General features: G+C 40.2%; 1 protein-coding gene across 1 annotated transcript; it reads left to right on the top strand.

The window, feature by feature from the left end:
• The first annotated feature begins 1251 nt into the window (after positions 1-1251).
• Positions 1252-14350, top strand: il12rb2 (interleukin 12 receptor, beta 2a). The gene is made up of 16 exons (XM_030084044.1): positions 1252-1343; positions 1664-1781; positions 2374-2631; positions 3128-3248; positions 3356-3528; positions 3677-3822; positions 4186-4327; positions 5758-5831; positions 6716-6908; positions 7988-8170; positions 8317-8418; positions 8712-8858; positions 9206-9337; positions 11843-11939; positions 12063-12150; positions 12235-14350. Exons 2-16 carry the CDS (start codon positions 1727-1729, stop codon positions 12706-12708), a joined length of 2385 nt encoding a protein of 794 aa, XP_029939904.1. The 5' UTR covers positions 1252-1343; positions 1664-1726; the 3' UTR covers positions 12709-14350.
• Positions 14351-16218: the final 1868 nt, after the last annotated feature.

Genomic DNA, 16218 nt, shown 5'->3' with positions numbered 1-16218 from the left:
CCTCAGTTGCAACCAAAAATTCAGAAGGGTCTGTTATCCAAATGAATGTGTGAATAAAATGTGAGCTCCTCGTTGCCGGTGTTGTAGAATGTGTTTTTCATCCTGGTGTTGCCCTCCTCTGTGTTTGGTGACTGTGATTCAGCCGGGTGGGAAAGTCCCAGCCCATCACCACATGGGTGCACATGGATAAGGTGAAGGGAGTGAGAGTTTAAGACTGTGTGGAAAATGTGATGTTCTAAATTCATCTGAGCGAATCAATAATAGAGCAATTTGTAAACTTCAGCGTTTCCTCCTCATCAATGCGCACCATCAATCCATATATGGATGATTATAAATAATGTCCACTTTAGGCACCCATCGCTCTGTGTTGTGTTCACTTTTGGGCATGAAGGAAGAGTGTTGAACAGTTTTATTCTGATAATATCACTGCTTACAGGATTTGTAATACAGGCTCCTTATAGCAATAAATTCTATTAAAATAAAAATAAAAATATAAAAATCCTTCACATACTAGTTCTTACAGTGGCCCCTGGACCGTCTCAGTATGTCTAATAGCAGGCTCACCAGTGTGTCACACATTTGTAACATGAACTTTTCAATATGTTCTTAAACACATATCAACACAGAATAACTGAACTTATCTTTTAAAAACAAGTAGAAGGTTTAATTGAACATTTTCTGACAACCCTATGGCCATTTTTTACAGTTATTTTATTTTAAGAGGAAATTAGGCTATTAGTTTATTATGGATCTCAACAGCAATCAAGAATTCTGCATTCAACCACATTTAAAAAATAAAATAAAATAGATGTGATACAAAGTATGGGGTTTGAAGGTGAGGAGACACAGTGTGGTATAAACTGAGTGAGGGCTGTTCTTCACACAGTTTGAGAAGCTTTGCATAAAAGTAGTAGAAAGAACAGAAACACCCACTGAGAACCAAAGAGCGGAACTAAATATTCAAAACAAAAAAAAGGGGAAAAAAAAGATCAGAATACTAAAGTTTAAATTAAGCATGGACAAACACTTAAAAAATAAAATAAAATAAAACTGTTGTATGCATGCAGGGATAATGAAAGTAAGTTATTGTTGTGCACTCTGTAAGGCATCCATGTTTGATGAATGGACTGTGCTGCTGAGAGCGTTGTGTAGGTGTTGTGGTGAGAGCTGTAACAGAGCTGCGCTTAGTGCCATCCCACCGGAGGCAGGCAGCAGCCGGCGCGCAGTCTCAGTCCGGCTTCACCTCTCAGTCTGGATTATCCGCTGAGCGCGAGCTGACATGGTGACAGACACAACTTTGGCAGATATCAGACCCTCGTGAAATCCTGGGATTTTATGTTTTGGTGAGTTTAAGGTTTATTTCTCCTGGTTCTTTTTGTTTTTTTTTGGCACGGACTTCACGCGCCTGCGTGGCGCTGTGCTTTACGTCTCGAGATGTGATGCGCTAGTGCATTTTGTGATAATGTCCTATAAACTGCATAATATTAGTTTAGAAATTAAATGATTGTTCTAGATAGTTGAATCTTTCTTTAATGAACCCCACATAAGTTCTGTGTATCTTTTTTTGTTTGTTTGTTTTTTTGTTTGTTTGTTTGTTTTGTTTTAAGAGTTGCTGCCGCATAAATTAAACTCATCCCATAATGTGTGTTTCTCTGTGCTTTAGGGTGACCTAGTGGCTCCAGCTGTAATGTAACAAACACCCATTGACTGATGCCTCTTGGCCACAATGTCATGGTCCATTTTAATCCTCCTTACAGTGGTGGCCATGCAGATTTGCATAGGTAAATATGTGTGGATTCTCTTTTAAATATTTTCAGTTGTCTCTTTTACTTGTTAAGGGTGATAAACAGACCTCTGTCTGAACAAGGCACTATGGAAAAGGTACATTGGATTGCACATCAAGTAAAAAAAAAGGCGAACATTCAAAAAGTGTGCCTTTTCTTTTTTTTTTTTTTTTTCATTTGTAGGACTTTCTGTTTCTTTAAGACTGATTTTTCTTTAGCGTAGTCTAAATGGGCATTTTAGCAGCAGTTCATACTTCAATGGACTCTGCACATGATATGGAGTCAGCCTGGATTATTAAGGATTCAGGTGTGTGTTGTTAAATTAATGCAGATTTATGCAGTTATTCATGCAGTTTGAACACAAATCAGGGTCTCTGTGTGCACATGCCTCTGAAGATACTCTCAGCATTTGTCTATTTTCTAGTTTATGAGATCTGTAAAATACCCCTATACATTCTCAAAGAAATTTTAATTTTGTTAATGTCTTATTTTTCCTATATCTGAATCAAATAAATATTAATAAAAGAAATATACAATTTATTGAATGTGCATTAGTTGAGTGTATATAACTAATTCTGTTTGCTTTCAGGTGAAAAACCCTGTGTCATCTGGTCCACTGCAGGGTCTGTGATTCAGCGGGGTCGCAGTTTTCAAGTGTTTTGTGTTTTCAAGAACACTTGTGAGTTCCACATGGAAGACTCGCCTTCCACTGAGCAGGAGCCCATCCTCTTCAATTCTACAACTTTGTACCTTAATGTGTCGAACATAGCAAAGGACAAAACGTACTGCTGCGAGTGTAAAAACCATCCTGCACTGGACCCCTGTGGACTGGACATCTCAACAGGAGGTGAGCATGAACCACATGGTCAAGAGTTTACTTACTGACTAAATATGACAGCAAAAGACATTTACAAAGTGACCGTTTCCAAAGTCTGCTCATTCATCCCTCATGTGAACTGATAAATCCTTCAGGATGCCTTTCAGCTCACACCGTTTCAAAATAAGAAAAAACTATACAAGACTTGCAGAAAGCTTTTTGTTGTGTTGTTCTTCTTCACCGACCTCATTTAGTGCTGCCACACTAAAGGTCGAGCACGGCTGAAGTGTGAAAAATAACTGACAAGTTCTGACCCAAGAGAGAAAGATGTTTCTCTTTACTGAAACTTGCACACAGTAAAACATACATCTTACCACTCACTCTATCTAGACAAGATATTCAGTTCTGAAACATATCATGGCTAAAACGCAGTCACTCATTTTTAATGGATTATTTGCTTTGAGTTGAAATGTTTCTAAGCAGAATGTTTTAATCATCCTCTTGGTTTTGTTTTGTTGACCACCAGACCCACCAGATCCTCCCAAAAATGTGTCGTGCATCTACAAAATTGATAGAAATCAAAGTGAAGTTTTTTGTTCCTGGGACAGAGGACGTGAAACCAATCTGAAAACCGACTCTGATCTGTGGTGAGGAACTAATGTGTTCATTTTTCCAAATGATCTACTCAATAATGACATATTGCAAAGTATACTAGTATATTGTGTCAGCTGAAACTTGGTTTTGTGTGTTTCAGGGTAACAACTTTACCTGGAGATAAGTCACATGGACCTAGGTCGTACACAGCTGATGGATCGGCCAGTTTCAATGTGTCCAAATCTGTGCAGAATATCTCAGTGTGGGTTCAAGCCAAAAATAAACTGGCCACTGTGAATTCCCGCATCTTTAACTACACCCTCAGTGACATTGGTAAGTCATCCAAAATTATCTCTTCTTTCATGCGTCATTTCAAAGTTGTTTCAAGTTGATCAAAAGATTAAAAGGTCTTTGAAGGTGTTGTCATGTCTGCACAGTATTAATGTTTTGAAATCATCTGATGACTCTACTTGCCGAGCAGCTAAGCCATCCACTCCTGTTCTTGGCCAGCCTGAGTGCCTTTCCCAGACATGCAACATCAGAGTGGAGCAGTCTATGAGAACTGAGCACCTGGAGATCCAGTACAAAGCCGACCAGGAGACATGGGAGACTCTTCAAACAAACTCAGTATGTTAAGGAACTTACTGAAACCTTTGTGGCCAAACAGTTGCTGGATGATCTCATAGGTTTCCTGACTATTCAAAGCTGAATACAGATATGAGTGGCATCAGTGTTGTGTGACACAGTGATGCACAGTGATGCACAAGCCTAGAAAACAAGCAGAAATGTAGCTTTGTATCCTCAGTGGGGGTTTTTAATGTAGGCTGATAACCTCAAGCAAAAATCTCCGGGAAACTTGAAACAACGTAGATGTTAGTCTGCAGGAGAAAGACAAACCATGTTGTGGATGTTTATAGGAAGTTGAGACGACTCTGATGTGCCTTTCAATGTTTAGATCTTTGGAAAATAAGTGTTGTTGTTGATTTACAGGACATGCAGATGGACTCCTCAGTCTGGTCCATCGGCGCTCTGGAGCCGTTCAGATTGTACCATTTCAAAGCTCGGTCCAAATTCAGCACTGGGCTGTGGAGCGACTGGAGCACGATCACTTCCAGCTGGACTGAAGAAGAGGGTAAAGCAGACACATAACCACCGGCAGCTCTGCTGTTTTGTTCTGTTTTTCTTAATGACTGACTCTGCTTCCTGAGAGTGGGGTTTACAGTGTCTGCATGAGTCTTTATCTATGCAGAGTATCAGCACATATCTCTTTTCCTCTGGGGTTTTGCACACTTGCCAGTTCACCACCTACTGAGCCACAATATAAACATTTTCTATTGATGAGATTGCAGTGGATACTGAGGCAAGTAGTTGTTGATTTGGAATGAGGACAGACTAGAAAAGATGAAGATAGAAGAAGACATGAAAGTGTTACGGAAAATATATCTGCATGTTGATGGCGTGAAGATATATATATATATATATATATGTGCGCAGGCTCTGACTGTGCAGCAGTGACAGATCATCGCTTCGCATAAACCAGATGTAATAGCAGAAGTCAAGGAGGGGGAGGCTCAAATGACATTTCACCATTTCTTTGCTTAGGCCTGTTACTGTTTATTTAACCAACCAAAACGCGATGCTCTTCATTTTGGTGTTCACATTTTGCATTAAAAGTGGCTGCTCCTTTAATAAGCTAAATTAGGAGCACAAACATTGCGTGTGTGTAGATTAGTGTCAGAAGAAGTCAGGCATAAAGACTTGAGTCAGTTCGACAAGGCTCACATGGGAGGGGGGAGTTCCAGTCTGCAGTGGTCAGTATCTGCTGAATTGCGAAGGGGAAGTGGTGAACTGCTGATAGGGCCACGGCTTCATCTTGTGTCTGCTTAGCTGGAAGAGTCTGATCCAGATACCCCATCAGGCAGGTAGTTATATTTTTATGGCTTTCTGAAGAATTCACTCATTGAGTTGGAGGGTATGAAAGTTTATTCTAATCAGTTTGTGACTCGCCTGTGAGCACAAATCAGCACAGCAATGCTAAAACATGGATTGCTCACATTTGAGAAGCTCTTTGTACAGTTTGTTCGCAGATTACAAGGCGACGTGACCTTTTCTTCCTTGCTTGTGTTGCCAGGTTTAGTACATGTCCCCACATTACTGTGGTAGCAGAAAAGTCCCCTCAGCTGTTAAAGGTGCTGATCTCCTACTTGTCAATATGTCAGTTAGAATGCTTTCAGGATATATGAAGAGTTAGTTTAAAACAAACACACTAAAGCAACCTGCAGTGTTGTCATGTATTTTGACACAAAGGTATTTTCCAGACTCATCCAGTAACCGCGCAGTTTCAAGGAATTGTTAGTCATTGCTGTCAGACTTGAGTTCAAAGGCAAAATTTATCAGGTTGCACTTTGAATGTTTGTTATATTCTTGGACAACTGATGAGGAAATGGTGAAATGTCTGATGTCAGAACATATATTCTTTATGAAATCATTTAACTTCTGCACCACCCAAGCACTTTACATTATCAGTCTCTTCAACTGATATGTTGGTATTCTTTATTTTAGCCCCGGCTAAAGAGTTGGATGTGTGGTTCACCGAATCTGAGTCTGACACTCAATCCATGAGAGTTTATTGGAAGGTAAGGTTTCACCCACTGCGATAGTCTGGTCCAGTGTCTGTGATTTTTAAATGAACTTTACTTATATAGTATATTTCCAAACATTTTACTTTCCACCATTGACATATTTGTGCGTGCCATCACTCTCACACTTATACACAAACGGTAATGGCGGCCATATGAGGTGCTCACACACTGTTGAGAGTGACTTGACACATTTTTCAAAGACACTTTGACTCACGAACAAGGTGAGATGGAGGATCCAACCTCAGGACTGGAGGACCACCTCTTAACCGTCTGAGACGCCATCTTTTGGAACTGAGCTCTCGATTGACATGATTGAAATTCACATCTCTCTGGAGTCTTTTAACAACTCTGCTGCACTGTTTTGTGAGTCAGAGAGTTTGCAGTCTCCGTGTGCTTCTGCGCCTCGTTTTCACTCGTGTGTGTGTGCGCGTGTGTGTGCGCGTGTGTTTGTGAGATGTGGTGTTGTCACCATAGTGACACTTTCTGATCTACCTGCTTCGGTACTACCCTTCTGCATAAAGTAAAGGTCAACCATTGACCACTTCTGAGGTGTGACATCCTCATATGTATACACGTACTCACAGACACACACGGTGTGTGTGTGTGTGTGTGTGTGAAGACCGTAAGAGGTATGTGAAACCTGCGTGCAGACACCACAGTTTCAGTTTACAAGAAAAAGAAGAGCTGAACAGAAGTGATGAGCCTCATGTACTCATCTTCACGTGACGCTGATTTTCAGTGATGAAAATACAAATGTAAATGTGCAACTCATTTAATCCTCTGGTTTTCCCTCTGCTCTGCACTCTCTAATTTAAAGAGTGATCATATATTTAAGCATTCATTTGATGAATTACTTTAAAAGATTTCTCTAATTTCAGGAGGCGAATATTTCCATCTCCAGAGGGAAGATCGTAGAGTATATAGTTGGAGTCGACCGGAGCAACACCAGTCTCAGTGCAGATGTCAAGAATTATTCGATCTCGCACTGTGCCAAGTGTGAAGTGACTATTTGGGCGCGCAACTCCAAAGGCCTGTCCCCTCCTGCCAAAATAAAGACCCGACGCACAACAGGTAAATGATGAGAAAAAAATAAAGCTGCTGTTGTTATACTGATTATCATTGAAAGAGCATTATGAACAAGTTGCTGTTAGAATTTATAACCTATTTCAAAGCTTTTATTCATGCAAAAGTACCAATGTGAAATCCGAGAAATACTTAAGTGAAAGTGATACATGACAAATTGGAAATCAATATAGGTACAGAAAAAAACTGAATTAGAAGGTAATGGTTTCCTTTCATTCAAAAGAGAAACCAAATCTTCTGAAAAATGAGTGGAGTTTAACTGCGTTTGGTACAGTCGTATCTGCTACTCACTTATTTAGTGGTGCTAAAAAAAAAACCCACCAACAATAGAAATTTAAATTTTATTTAAATGAAAATTTTATTTTAAAAAAACTTGTATTATTGTGAAGACATTATACAGGTCAAACTGACTGTTTTAAAATAAACTTATATTGGGTGAAAGTATAAAAGTAGTAGCAAAAAAGTGCAGTGAACTTCTGTTGTTTTCCACTGTTTGATATTTGTCTGCTTTTGTATTTTTTAGACGGTACTTATGAAGTAGTTAGACAATAAGGGTAAAGGTTAAAGAAGTGAATTTAAAACTGAGAGCTTGCTGGTTAGAAACCCCACCCCAGATATGCCGCCGCTGTGGGTGACACCTGTAAAACTGTTAACCTCCAGATTTCTTAGGGTCGTGTAAGGTTTTCTTTTCTTGCTTTTTTTTTTTTTTTTTTTTTTTCTTTTCCTCGTGGGATTATACCCAGAAGAACCCATATTTTTTCATAGTGTCAGTGTAAAATGGGAATTTTCCAAACTGGGATCAGTCGTTGAAGTGATTATCACGGATAGCCAGAATGTCCCAGCTTTGGGAGAGGGGCTCTTGTTGAATGTTGAACTTGTTTATTACATGTGTGGGTTTTTGTCTTGGTAATTCAATTTTCAGCCAGTCAAAAAACATGCTTTGAAGAAAATTAGTAGATTAATCAGTACTTCTGTCTGCTTTGCCACAAAAAAAAAAAAAAAAAAAACTATTTTGTGGCCAACATGGTCAACATGGATCCAAGAATGCATGCCCCTGTTTTTTCCAGGTAACCCCCCTCAAGGTGTGCGTGTAACACAAAGCAACAACAGTGTCTCCATCTTCTGGAGGACGCCTGAAACTGCAGCGTCACCCAGTGGCTATGTGGTGGAGTGGTATCCACAGGGCCACAGGCTGGAGGAGCTCAGATGGCTCCGACTGGGCAGCAGTAACCACCATGCTGTCATTTCAGGTGGGGAACCTAAAATAAATACCAGTGAAATGTGATAAAAGGCTCAGCAGAGAGCAACAGATCAATTGCTTTTGTTTTGTGTTTTCGTCTTTTCCTTGTCATTCATTTCTGATCTCTAAAAATGCTTCGCTGTGTTGGCTCCACAGATATGAAGCCGTTGGAGTGCTATGAGGGAGCCGTGTATGATTTACAACAGGACCGCTCGGGGAGTGGTACCAAATTCACAGCAGTTGCCATTTCAGAATCAGGTAAGAAATAAAAGACATTAAATGTTGTTCTTAACCCTAAAAATCCACTATTAACCTTTAAATTACTGAATCATGTCTGACAAGGGGAACTTTAAACACAGTGCTGGACTTTCCAGCCATATTCACAAAGTCAAATGCATTAATTTGAAATATCTCTCTCTATACTTAGTCTGCATATTTCACAAATGTCACACTTAAAATGTCCCATTAAAACTGAAAAAAAAAACGAAAAGGGAAAAAATGTCACCATTAAGATTTACTTCAGTATTACAGTTAAATGTTCTTATTTACAGTTCCAGCATCTGGTCCGGTGATCCAAGACAAGGTTGATGGAAACGAGGTGAAGCTCACCTGGACAGAGCTTCCCAGGAGTGAGCGTCGTGGCTGCATCACCAACTACACCTTCTATTTAAAGAACGACAGTGGAAACCTGAGGAAGTGTAAGAAAGCACACTAATAGGAAGACACGTCTGTATGTACGGGGGATTTGTGATCTGTTCAACAATTAAAAATGACAGCAGCATTAAAAAAGTTGGATTTGTTCATGTACATTATGCACACATGATGTGAGACGACCTGAAAACTATTTACTATTACTGCTTACTATTACTATTTACTATTTACATTGACAGTTAATATAGTGGATATGTGTCGGAATCAAAGCAATGTAAGCACAATACAACTTTACAGAAACAAAAGAAGTGACTCTGTGGTTCATTATTTGGTTGAAACCTTTTCCAGGATGTGATCTAAAGAAATACTAATTTACTTTTTAACCTCTTTTTAGTCTCTGAGGCTGCATCGAAAAGGACACACATAATCAGCGGCCTGTCTCCAGGTGTATACACCCTGTGGATGAGCGCCTCGACTGCAAAAGGAGAAGGGCCCAACAGCACAAAAGTCAAGTTCTTCATTCAGCGTAAGCGGCGTTTTAAGGATTTTCTTCTTTCATGGAACACTTGCATTTTACCTTTGAGAACATGTTACCCTCATTTCACCTCTGTCGTGGGAGATCAGTTAAAGACTCATGTTTATAGAGTAACTATGAAGACAGTGGTCGAAAAGCAACAGTTTCATAATAAACCAGCTCGTGTTGTTTTCCAAATCAAGTGGATGTATCACATATATCCCTCAGCCTTTGTGGAGTTTGCGGACTTTCAGTGGTTTCCTCCCACAGCACAAAAACATGTGTTTGAGTGTGACTGAGGCTTATGAGTTGCTCACAGGTGTGACTGTGAGTGTGTTCAGCCGTATGTCTCTTTGTGTTTGAACTGGGTAAATCAGTACAGGAGATGAGCTAATGGATATCCATAAGGTAGAAGTTTGTAATGAAGCTCTGCAAAATGAAAACCAAATTAGTGCTCAGAAGCAATTTTGGCTCTTCTACTGCCACTAAACGTTATAGCAGTTGCAGATTGTGATTTATGAGGAAACATCGGTGTCAAGACATCCGCTTATTATTGTTAGCTTTAATTTGAAGCTGTTGTGGCTACATTTCATGGCACGCTGTGAAATGTGAGAGAGGAATAAATCCAGTCATCATTGAGAAGCACACTTACTCTCCATGACTTGTGTGGTTACAGATAATATTAATACATGTTTGCTGCTGTTTTCATAGAACAAACATTCAAAAGCCTCAGAAAGACATCTGCTGTTATGAGTGAAATCCGTGCTGCTGTAGCAGCATATCAGCAATAGCAGAATAACTTCAATCCGTGGACTTGCATGTGCAAACATTGAGTATTATCAGGTGTAATTACAGCCGCAAGCGGCATTGGGCGGGGCCAAGCCCCCCGCCGGTCCGCGACTGAGGCCGTCCTCGTAACTTGCCGACCGAAGTCCAGGTCATGGGGAACCTTGCTACTCCGTAAACATCCATTTTCATCATTATTTTACCTCAAAGGGGACATTATATGCTTTTTTTCACTTTGTGAAGAGTTTCTTACATTAGTATGTGTAGCAGTAGCCTCATTATGTCATTCAAACGTGAAAACTGTTTCCTCCCTGTGTTAACTTGCTACAACACATTTTGTGAAAATGAAACTGAAACTGAAGCTGAAACGGTGGAGTGCAAGTTTGGTCTGCTTATCCTGAAATATGCGTACTAAACCCCCCCCACAGGACTGTGCCCCCGCCATGTGTTTGTGTGTGTGAGAGTGGGCGTGGACAGATGCGTTCAAGTGCATCCCGGAAAGCAGGCTCAGAAACAGCCTGTTCTGAGGAGGGCTCCTCAGAGTGACTTTTTACGCCGCTGAAACTCCGAAAAAAGGATGAATTTGGGGCAAACAAACTGAAATACTATGTTTTTGACCTTCAGAGACCTATATTACGTGACTGAAAAATAGCATCATATGTTCCCTTTAATGACACCTGCTGTCAGCTCAATGGCTGCACTGCATGCCCCTATATGGTCAGTTGCGGACTTCCTGTTTGATTTAGGTCTGAGGTGTCAATGTGTGATTTTTAGACCTCGATAAGATGAACACATTAGCAATTGATTTTAACTCTCTATGACATTCCTATGGGCCGCAGCAACCATTTTAGCAGAATGAGCTTTACATTGAAAGGGAAATAGCGGACTTCCTGTTGGATTTAGGTCATTGTTGTCAATGAGAGATTTTTAGATCTTGACGAGACGAACGCGTGAGTGATTGGTTTTATCTCTCTGCGACATTCCTACGGGCCGTAGCAAACATTTTTTCAAAAATTTGACTTTTATTTTGAAGGGTTTATAAAATCCACACCGTGTGACTTTTGACAACGTTTGAAAGAACGTTTATAGAGAAACTTCTCCTCTATCAGGCCGCATTACTCTGACATCTTTACGATAAACGGTTTCGGACAAGATAATATTTAAATGAGGAATGATTTTTACTTTGAAAGGGAAATAGCGGACTTCCTGTTGGATTTAGGTAATGCATGTCAATGGATGATTTTTAGATGTTGATGAGACAAACGCGTGAGCAATTGGTTTGATCTCTCTACGACATTCCTATGGGCCATAGCGACCATTTTTGCAAAAATTTGACTTTTATGTTGAAAGGGAATTCGTGGACTTCCTGTTGGATTTAGGACAAGGGTGTCAATTGGTGAATTTTAGATCTCGACGAGACGAACGTGTCCACATCGATTTGATCTCTATGACATTTGTGCGGGACGCAGTGTCCATTGTAGTGCTTCAAGTGGGTTTTCAGACTTCAAACTTTAAAGCTTGTGTCCGGAGTTGTGAAATTTGTGTTTATTTTGGCGTAGGAATAATAATACCCATGAAAAAAAAAGACAGACGAAGAACAATAGAGGCCTTGCCCTCGGGCTCGGTCCCTAATTACCATTCTGATCATTCTCAGTTACATTACTTTGTAATTACACTGAAGTGGTTTGTTTTTATAAACTGATCTAAAGTCTTCCTGGTTCGCTGTTGCAGAGGAGACCCCCCTGTCCTCTCTGCTGGTGTGTATAGTTGCCTCCGCCGTTGTCCTGCTGCTTCTGTGTTTATGCCAGAGTTCATCAGTAAAGCAAAGGTATGCAAACAACTCTATAGATTTATACAAAACAACATTCTGCACCGATAAATAAATATATATATAGATATATATTATTTGTGCTGTAGATGCAGCCTTGTAATTTTCCACCGTTCTCCTCAGGTTCTGGGAGATTTTTCAGTGCATCATGCTCGATGTCGTGCCAGATCCTGCAAACAGCAAATGGGCAAAAGAGTGTTCCCAAGAAAAGGTGATTGTGCAAAGCAATACAGAAGCATCGCCGTGTGTAATCCCCTCTGTTCACCAGCTTAGTGTGTGTCTTCCTGAACAACAGGGTAAAATTAACCTGCAGCTCCAGCTCAGTAACGCCACTGAAACCGAGGAGGAGGAGGAGGAGCCCATCCTTGTGGACGTGGAGGAGCTGCCCAGGCAGAGCGATGACACTTCTGCGCTGAAACTCATCTCCTCCCAGCCCCCTCCTGAGACCAGCCTGAAGCAGGACGCAGAGCCCACCACGCTGCCCTACCCTCTGACCACCTACATCAAGAGCCTCTCCCACGACTCGGACAGCTCGGACCAGACACACACCTCCATGGACACCAACACAACCGTCGACTACATCTCTTCACATGGCCCAGAAATCCTGGACGAGGACGGCGAAGATGAGGAGAGGGAGGAAGAGTTTGCCGACGTGAATTTTTTCCCCTGCCAGAACATTTTCATGGAGCCACTGGAGTTCGGAGGGAAGTTGACTCTGGATGCAGTTAAAATCGACTGTAGTAACTTCTTTCAAAACTGTGACGGCTGAAACCCGAGCCTTTCTGCAAAACAAATCCCGATTTTTCCATGAACAACACCGAATTGCTGAGACCTGACACTGCGACAGCAGGCGGTGACCGGATCACGCTTTTAAAGACACAGTTAGAGACTGAAAGTCCTTTATTTGTCCCACAGGGGGAAATTGCAGATGATGTGCATGAATGAACTACCGCTCTACTCACTGAAACCAGGATGGATATACAGCCGCTTTCTTGCAAAAGTTTCAGCTTCATTTCAGACCTGAAGTTTACTTTTTCATTTTATGCATTACAAGTGTTTTCATCTTTGAACACACTAACGGCACAACTGAAATAATCACAGCACGAGGTTAAATTATGTATTTAATGAAGGCTTCGTTATTTGGTGGTATTCTCAAATGGGATTTCCACTGCAAACATGTAGACTGATGTATCTAATTGAATGTTGCTTGGAAATCTTTCATTTTATTGTTTGTACTTAAATTACTTACATTTTACTTAACTTTCTTTGATGTATCTTTGCTGTATAAATGTTCAATTCTGAGTCAAATCTGCAACAAAAATGCTGAAGTCAACTCAGAATCATGTGGACTCTTGCTGAGAGCTGAGGCTCTAATATTCCCAGTTTTATTGTTTCCCAAAGAGCACATGTTAATTCTATTTTTCATTTTGACAAGATAGTACAAGACATTATTATTAAGGTTGCCATCCTTGGAAAAATACATTTTGAGTTTTATTTCCAAAGCACCAGTAACAACAGCACAGTCCTCTCAAGGTACTTTTACACAGAAAAGCTCAACGACTCCAGCATGAAGCCCGTCTTCATTCATGGTAAAAACAACTTGCCTATTTAGGATAAAATTGAATTAAAAAATGTTTCCCTCTGTCAACAATCTATGACCAGTAGACTTTTCTACTAATGCTTCACCGTGTTGCCTCACTGATCACAGCAGTTGTGTCTGAACAGCAAGGACAAAGCTAAACGTTTTTATTTGTAACATTTTACATTTGGGTGAAGCTTGTTTTGCTCGACCTGCTTTTCTGCAAGAAGCAAGTTGCTGATAAAATCAGGAGCATGCTCACAGCATGCTCGACCTACAAGGAGGAGTGGTCCTGAGGGCTAATTTCAAAAGTTATCTGAACCTTTTTGGACAGGACAGGACATGAGAGTGGTTTTCAGAGTGTGGGTTTGTCCTAACGAACCTCTGGGCTGCTACAGAGTTTCAGAGAAGCACAGCAACAATAATGTGGAACGGGTCAAAGGGATGTTGTTTCCTTGGATTTCTTTCATTCTTTATCAAATGAAAATCTACCATGAGAAAAGTTATACTTTTTGATGCCCATGGATCCAATCAGCCACCACACAATAATATGTAATGTCATTGCTTCTGAAAACATTCAGTATTAGCTGTTATAAAGTCAGAAGTCAGGGGTCACTGATGTGTTTGGACTCATGCCCTGAGGTCCACGAATATTTGTATAAAAAGTAATCTATTGTATTGCATTTAAGACATTTTACAGAATTTTACACCTTGCCTTTGTTTTTTTCTTTATCAAAATCAGTGCAACTGTTGTAGAAATTTGCTTTCATTTGTTTGCCATTCAAATTCTTTGATTTTCACTTTTTAAATGAATGTTAATAAATTATTTCATTATTTATATGTTAGTGTTTTTACTGTGAATGTCTATCTTTTGTGGTCCATCATGGCCTTCAGATTGTATTCACACTGTTCATGAGAATCCACTTGAATAATGCAAAGCATACGGCCAAGTCCAAAGCCGCTAATCTACACATCCAGCACCTGAGTTTGTTTATTAGATGAGCTGGAAGTTAATACCTCCTACACCATTACCCTTCAGTGGTCACTGTTAGATAGAGGTATTTATAGTAGTTATATAGTCTTCTTTCAGTGATGCTGCAGATATCTTTTTCTGTTTCATTTATGTTTGTTGTATCAGCTGTCTTACATTTGATCAATCAAAAAATACACAATAATCATAATTTGAGAAGTAACCACAGTGAAAAACTACTTTTTTATCAGCAGCATCTGATTAATTTTTACATGCAGATTGATACCAACCAGATTTTTTCACTTTGTGAAATATTGATATTTTGGTTTTAGATGAAGACATTTTTATCAGGGTTGAAAGTTATTAACCTATGTTGGTCCAACTTCCTGCTGGTTGGTATAATGGCGTCTTCCTCCAGGTGTGGTTGGTGATTCAACAGCTGTATCAATGCCCCAAACCTGCTGGAGCTCAAGATAATAACAGGCCGAAATGTGTTCCTACAGAGTGACCACAAACACAGTCATGTTCAGACTAGGAAGAAATAAGAAAGTCTGCACAGTTTGCTTCTATCTTTTCTTTCACCACATAAACTTGGATTACTTCAACACAGAGTGCTTTTGTCCACTCTTTTGTTTCAATATCACCAATATCAGCTATGGTTCTCTTTCGTACTGGATCAGAAAGAAGATCAGTGCCAACTAGAAGTCTGAACCGCCGGGTTAAACAGCCTCACATGGGTATGACCTCACTGTATGACGTGAAACGGATTCTGTTGTACGTCTGTGTTTCAACATTACATGAAGCTTGAGCAGGAACGTTCCAGAGTCCACCCTGTAGACCCGCAGCCTGGGCTCATCCGAGGCTACTGCAAATAAAGGATACTTAGACATGAACTTCTTGTTGTTTCAAATCATGTATTTGTTAATGACCGCTGTCCTCAGAACGTGACCACAAGGCTCTGAGTTAGGTTATTAAACAAAACAAGCTAATTGATGAAAACTATCACTGCTGACGACGACCAGAAATGGCAGAATTTAAGAAAAGTGGAACAGCAAGCGAAAGAAAAATAAGTGACCCTGCTATTCCTAGCCATTCCATGCATAGCCATTCCTGCTATGCCACACAGACACACACACACACACACACACACACACACACACACACACACACACACACACACACACACACACACACACACACACACACACAGTGCTTTGTACACTGAAGATTTGTTTTACGCATAAATTTACAATAACCTGGAAACAGAAGAACACGAGAAGCCACTTGGAAGCCCAAGGAATTTTTGAATTAACCTAAATCAAATATTTATTCCCTGGAATAATTATTCTGATTGTGACGCTGCAGTTGCAGACTGCCCCCTGGTGGCACAGATGAGGCACTGTGAAAATCAAAAATAAATCTGGCTCGCTGTACATAATGTGACAGGTAAAAAGAAAGGTTGCAGGATTCTGCCACAGCAAAGTGTGTCCAAATGACAGGAAGCGTGTTGTCTGATAGCCATGTGTCTCATTTCCAAATTCAGCATGTGACTTCGTTGCTGACTTGATGAAATGTAAACAATCATGTCAACAAACAGGCTACACACGTTTAAAAACAGACTGCTGAATGTGTCAGCGGCATGTAAAATAAAATTAGAGCGAAAGCTACTTGTGTATTTGACTCGTTCAAGGGAGAACACATACCAAACCAATAAATTAATTTGAAAACAA

The sequence above is a fragment of the Salarias fasciatus genome, chromosome 23, assembly GCF_902148845.1.
Source record: "Salarias fasciatus chromosome 23, fSalaFa1.1, whole genome shotgun sequence".
Lineage (NCBI taxonomy): Eukaryota > Metazoa > Chordata > Actinopteri > Blenniiformes > Blenniidae > Salarias > Salarias fasciatus.
This window is presented reverse-complemented; position numbering and strand designations above follow the sequence as displayed.

What these genes read in the sequence shown, in the direction of transcription:
- il12rb2 (XM_030084044.1), top strand. Translation starts at nt 1,727, where the DNA reads ATGTCATGGTCCATTTTAATCCTCCTTACAGTGGTGGCCATGCAGATT. An exon ending in ACTGGACATCTCAACAGGAG is followed by an intron (nt 2,632 to 3,127) that starts GTGAGCATGAAC and finishes GTTGACCACCAG; the next exon opens with ACCCACCAGATCCTCCCAAA. An exon ending in CAGCTGGACTGAAGAAGAGG is followed by an intron (nt 4,328 to 5,757) that starts GTAAAGCAGACA and finishes TCTTTATTTTAG; the next exon opens with CCCCGGCTAAAGAGTTGGAT.